This window comes from Nanorana parkeri, unplaced genomic scaffold, assembly GCF_000935625.1.
Source record: "Nanorana parkeri isolate BGI_ZX_2015 unplaced genomic scaffold, ASM93562v1 scaffold180, whole genome shotgun sequence".
NCBI lineage: Eukaryota > Metazoa > Chordata > Amphibia > Anura > Dicroglossidae > Nanorana > Nanorana parkeri.
The window spans coordinates 682,900-688,692 of NW_017306448.1; the positions used below are offsets into that span (position 1 = coordinate 682,900).

General features: G+C 42.6%; 1 protein-coding gene across 1 annotated transcript in view; it reads left to right on the top strand.

The window, feature by feature from the left end:
* The window catches only part of HTT (huntingtin), a 137,337-nt gene that overhangs the window by 71,307 nt on the left and 60,237 nt on the right, over positions 1-5,793 (top strand). Inside the window, exons 39-40 of the mRNA XM_018554978.1 lie at positions 1,647-1,789; positions 4,394-4,604. Coding sequence (XP_018410480.1) covers positions 1,647-1,789; positions 4,394-4,604 — 354 coding nt within the window. The remainder of the gene's footprint in view (positions 1-1,646; positions 1,790-4,393; positions 4,605-5,793) is intronic.

Genomic DNA, 5,793 nt, shown 5'->3' on the forward strand with positions numbered 1-5,793 from the left:
TTCGAAACCTGTAACTATGTTCCACATCTGGAGTTTACAATTGGATTCGCACCCTCTTACATGTTTCCCTGCGAAGGGATCCTTGCAATGTTACTGAAACCCATTGCACATCTGAAGCGTTTACAGAGGACTTTGATCTTCCATATTACTAGATCCTCGAAGTATTCGTCCGAAGTATTCGTCCTTAAGTTTTGGGGAAGTCAAGTGTCATCTCAATGATGCTTTAGCTAATGAAAAGTTGGATGCAATACTGACGGATACGCATGATCGCTTTCAGGCAACCGTGGATTGACTACTCCAGACCACCTACTTTTGGGTCCCAACTATTGTTCATTTAAGGATTTGGTGCTCCTACTCTTCTACCCTTTTTGGTTCTTTTCTCTTCTCTTTTTAATGACTTCCTTTTCTTCTCCCTTTTTCTTTCTTTCCATGTTTTCACCTTTCCCGCCCCTTTGTTCTTTGGTCACACTCTTTGTTATCCCTCATTAGCCCCGTTGCCAGGTGCGTGCTCAGTGCACTATGGTCTTTGCTTAACTAATACATGGCCCATCTAGTTATATGCATTTTCATTTGCCCACTAGCTTTTCAAGTGACCCCATTGTTTCTTTATCATATGTTGTGGTTTCTTATAGCTACCTTCGTTTGTATTGTACTGTTCAGGACTTTTTTTATTTTACATTGAGACACTTGGTTATGCGGTGCTCTGTGACGCACTCATCTCGATTTTCTTCTTGTGTGATTTATGACTTCTTCCTATTTTCTTTGAAAATTGTATAAAAACATTGTAAAAGAAACAGGAAGTGCTCTGCTATTTCTCTGAAGTAATTTAAAGCAAAAGGTAACTTTATTCTGGGTACTTCTTAGACACAATTGCATTTCTAGATGTTCCCTAAAACATAGGTCAGTAGTAGGCAACTGTGACACTGTGTAGGCTTATGTGTGGTTAGCAGGGCTCGGTCCAGTGCACACAAAGGTAACTCACTGATGGTGAGCTTGCATATTTTTGGCCAAAGTAGTGTCTTTAGATTTTAGTGCCTTTTAACGGAGTTGTAAAGTCGCAGTGTATCCTCTCCTGTTATAACATCAGCATTGTAATAGGAATACATACTAGAGTGGTTTCTGATAATGCAATCAAAGCTTACGTTAAAAAAATCCCTTTTATATAGTGAGTGCTGCCTTCCATCAATTTCATCAACTTCCTGGATTCCCAGTGTCCTTTGCGTCTCTTTCTCTGCTGCTTGATGTGATGCAATCTCAATTTCTTAAGACAACATATCCCATCATGCATTGCTTACAGCAAGCAATGATGATACTACATTGTGAGAAGTTCATATGCTGAGCTGTAGTTCAGAAGGCAGGCTTAGTTAGAGTGGTATAGTCATAGGGCGTGAACGGAGTGACATTGTGTCAGTGCAGTGAGGAGGTCCATCCTATGGGCATCTACAATAAGTAAGTTTACAAACTTCTAGATGGATATGGTTATTAGGAGTGGGATAGAACTTGGGAAATTCTATACAGGAATACATATTTATTTTTAGCTTTTGACTATAGATACCCTTAAAGCGAGGAGAGGCCTGTAAAATGCAGACACTTATGTACAGAAAGTCTGTGATAGTTGTGACATCTCTGGTTATCTTCTGGCTTAGGTTCCTGTTACAGCTGGTGGGGATTCTCTTGGAGGACATAGTAAACAAGGAGCTAAAGGTGGACCTGACTGAACAGCAGCATACTTTCTACTGCCAGCAGCTGGGCACCCTGCTCATGTGCCTTGTCCACATCTTCAAATCAGGTAAGACAGTTTATCATGTCGCTATATTTCCACCTATCCCTTCTCTCCCCTCTGCTGTATATATTTTGGTTCATGTGTTTTGAAACCAAAAGAGGACACGTTACATAGATGATTCAGAGTAGACTGGAACTTTACCAGCCATATATTTCCAGAGCTTCAGTGCTACTATCCTGCATTGTGTGCCGCACAAAAATGTTTAAAGCTCAACTCCAAGTTGAGCTCCCTCTCCTTTCGAATGCACACCTGCCCAATGGTCATGTGATGTGTTCAATTATTTTCCTCCAGTTATTTGTACCAGCGATGTGCGGTCCTTACTGCCGCACAGAACTTCACCTATGTAGTTAGAGCATGTGAGTGCAGTTTGTTTGTAGCTGTGCTGTTGTAGCAGTAGTGTGATGATACACCCCAAGGGAACTGTGTCCATGATGGTCTGGGCTGATGGGGCTTAAGATCAGTGATGGTTGGTTTCTTTCAACCCAGAAGAGGACCAGCGCTGCACCACTGAGTGGGGTTTCTAAAGGGGAGTGTGACAGAGAGAAAAATTTATTTTTGTATTTGAAAAATCCTTTTGCTTGAGTCGGGTCTAATAAGAAGTACCAACCTCAATCAGTACTGCCTGTGACTGCACCTGCAATTCAGGCAGCACCCTCTCTACCAGGAGAGAATTGAGGGAGTGTGTCCCTCCACTGAGTCATTTAGCTGTGTGCAGTTACAGATCAGGATCTCCAATTACACACAGCTTAATGACTCAGTGGAGGGACACACACTCCCTCTATTCTGGTGTGCTGCAAATATAAACCTAATCTGAATTCCTGGTATAACAGAATCACCCCTGCTGCTTTGGGGCTGTAAGGATTATTTAATAAATCTCTGCTCTCTTTTATATTTTTTTTAATTAAAAAATAAGTAGCTGAGGTGTAGTTAAAACAATTCAAATAAAATATGGCTTTCACTGTAATACCCATTTTTGGCCAAGAACAAAAATGAATACATGGTGATACACTATACATTGACATTTAAAGGGAAGCATAATGGACTGCTATTGCTGACCTCCATCTGAAATTGCTAGATGCCTGGCCAGTCTCTGGCTTGAATGTTTTTGGATCCACTGACATGGAACAAAGATTCAACAAGTGAAGAAAGAGCAGAAGGTGAGGATGGCAATTGCACCCTCCATATTTGCAGTTTAGCTTCTGACCAGAAGATGGGGCACACGGTCTACTAAACTAGTCAACTGCAGATCTCCCTTCTATAACCATCTTTTAATATGTAGACATGATTGTGTGAGGTCTGATTTGGTTATCAATGCTTTGTCATTGCGTTCACTGGGACAGACTTTTTTTCCTAATCATTTTTCATTTAAATTATGTCCAAGAATGTCCAATTTAGTACAATAATTGGCCATCTCCTACAAGGTCGTTATATTGGACCCTGGATAACAAGTGTATTATTAACAATGTGTATCTGATATGGAGTCCTTTCCTCTGATCTAGGAGTACCTGGTATGTGATAATTGGATAATATGGACTACATGTGATAAATGACAGTTTTGTTAAAGGGTCGCACCAACCAAAACTGACTTTTAGTATTTGGTAGATACTTTAAATCTAAACAACCTGGCAGTTTCGTATGTTTCTTGCACTCTGTTGGGGATGGATGCAAGTTCCCAGGCAGGGTCGGATTTACTCTCTCTCCTGCCCCAAGGCCAGGTGCCTCAAGGCACCCCCAACCCCCCCATGGAGACTGGCAACCCTGGTGGGGGGGGCAGGGTTAGTTTTAATTGTTTTTTTTAAACTTCATTACATTTTTATTTAATACCTATTTAAAAAACAAAAATTATTTAGTTATTTAACTATTTTCATTTTTATTTTTTTTTTGCTTAACTTTATTGCTATCACATAGGAGCTAACAAGCCTCTGTGTGATAGCATTTGGAGGTGACAGGTCCTCTTTATTGAACCTGTCACCTCCAATACAGGAGTTCTAGCACAGCACTGTACTGGAACTCCTGTGACAGATGAGAGGGGAGGGCTGTAAGTGCAGCTCTCACTGATTACACAGAGCAGAGCAGAGAATGGACGTTCTTCGCTCTACTTCCTGCTCTCCATCCTGAGGCTCTCCGGCAGGCTACATACAAGTGATCTCGGCGACATTGCCGAGATCACTTGTAAACAAATGAGCATCTTTCCCACTCTTCATTTAGCCGTGCTTGCCCAAAGCAGGCAACCACCGCCCGGCGCCCGGAACTGTATGTCCTGGGCGTGAGGGGATTCCACACCCCTTCCGCCCCGAGGCCAGACCTCAGTGGCCTTGTGGCAAATCCGGCCCTGTTCCCACATCTGCACAGTTGCTGTGGCCAAGAGGGGTCCCACTCATCTTGTTGGATTTTTTATTTTATTTTATCTTCTAGAGAATGCAGCGTGGGGGCCAGGACCACACAAAGGTGAGCAGAAACACCTGGAACTCCCAAAATGGCAGGATTATGGCAGAAAGATCACTTTTCCAAGACTGCCAACAAGCCAAGGGCCATTCAGCCCATTGGGCTCCAGCTATTAATAAAATGGAATTTTGCAGTGTTTTCATGCTGCTGTTGTGTCATTTGCAGGAACATTCCGAAGGATAACAAATGCAGCTTCAAGACTGTTCAAGGGGGATGGAGACAATGGGAACTACTACTACACGTTGGAGAGCCTCAGTGACCTTGTGGAATCCATGTTTCCAACCCACCCTTCTCTAGTGCTGCTGTGGTGCCAGTTTTTGCTGCTCATAGACTACACCAACTACAACTGGTGGTCAGAAGTACATCAAACGCTCAAGTAAGTCAATGCTACTTGAAGTTTCCTGCTAATAAGAAAATACTTCTAGTATTACTTTTTATGGCTTTCAGGGTGATATTTTGCTGTCCTAAAGAGGAACTCCAGGAATTAACAGAATTAACCATGTCAGTGGGGCTACCCCTGCACTGCAAGGGTTAACTGCTTGTTTTGGTCTAGGGGTGGATTAAAGAAGAGATACTAGGTTACATTTCTAGGCTGACTTATGCTGGCCGTACACATCAAAAAAACGCTTGATTTCCTCATCCACACTAAACATCTGATACATCTGATCCTCTGTCTCACCCGACTACATCTGATACACCTGATCCTCTGTCTCACCTGACTTCTGCACCAGGCCCTGCAGCCTCTTCTCCCCTGTTCTCTGGCGTTCTAAGTCCCACTGACTTCATCACGTCAGCAGGTAAAGGGACCTGCATTAGATGTTCGGACGCAGAGGGGGAGAGAAAGGAACTAACTTCTCTATAGGGTTTTATTTGAGCAAAAAGATCACTGCATGTTTTTTTGACAAACCTTACTCTTTGCTCTTTCACAATGATCATGCCATGCATGGTGCATCAGCTCTGTGAGATATGTCTGGTTCTCCGGCTATGACTGCCAGGAAATTTACAATGGACTTGAATAAAGTAAAACGTATTTGTTATTATTGTTTTTTATTATTTTTATTATACTGTAAACCAGAAGAAATTTTATTTATGGAGAAGAGACTTCCTGCCCAGAGTGGACCCAGCTGCTGCCAGGCTAGATGGATAGTCTACAGCCAAGTCACTAAAGTGCTGGCTCTATACAGTGCTCGAATTTCAGGCAAGTCCCTTATTTGAGCAGTGTGAGATTTTTCAACCAACTTTTATCATAAAAGCCAGTCTGAAAATCATCAGCTGAACACTGACTGCAGCCAATGGCTTGAATAAATAAGGGAATCTTCCAGGCTGCTGGTCTATTGTATCCTGACAGCGGTGGGTGTTCTGCTTTCAGAATACAATAGCCCGGCAGGGGAGAATCCTCAATCCATGCTTAGTGTGGAGGGGGAAATCAAGCATTTTTCTTCCTTAGTGTGTATGGCCGGCATAAGTCAGCGCTGTCACTCTAGAAATGTCCAGACTGGGCTCATACTAGCAGGATCAGCAGAGGAAAACAGAAGGCTGCACAAATAAAAGGATATGCACACAAC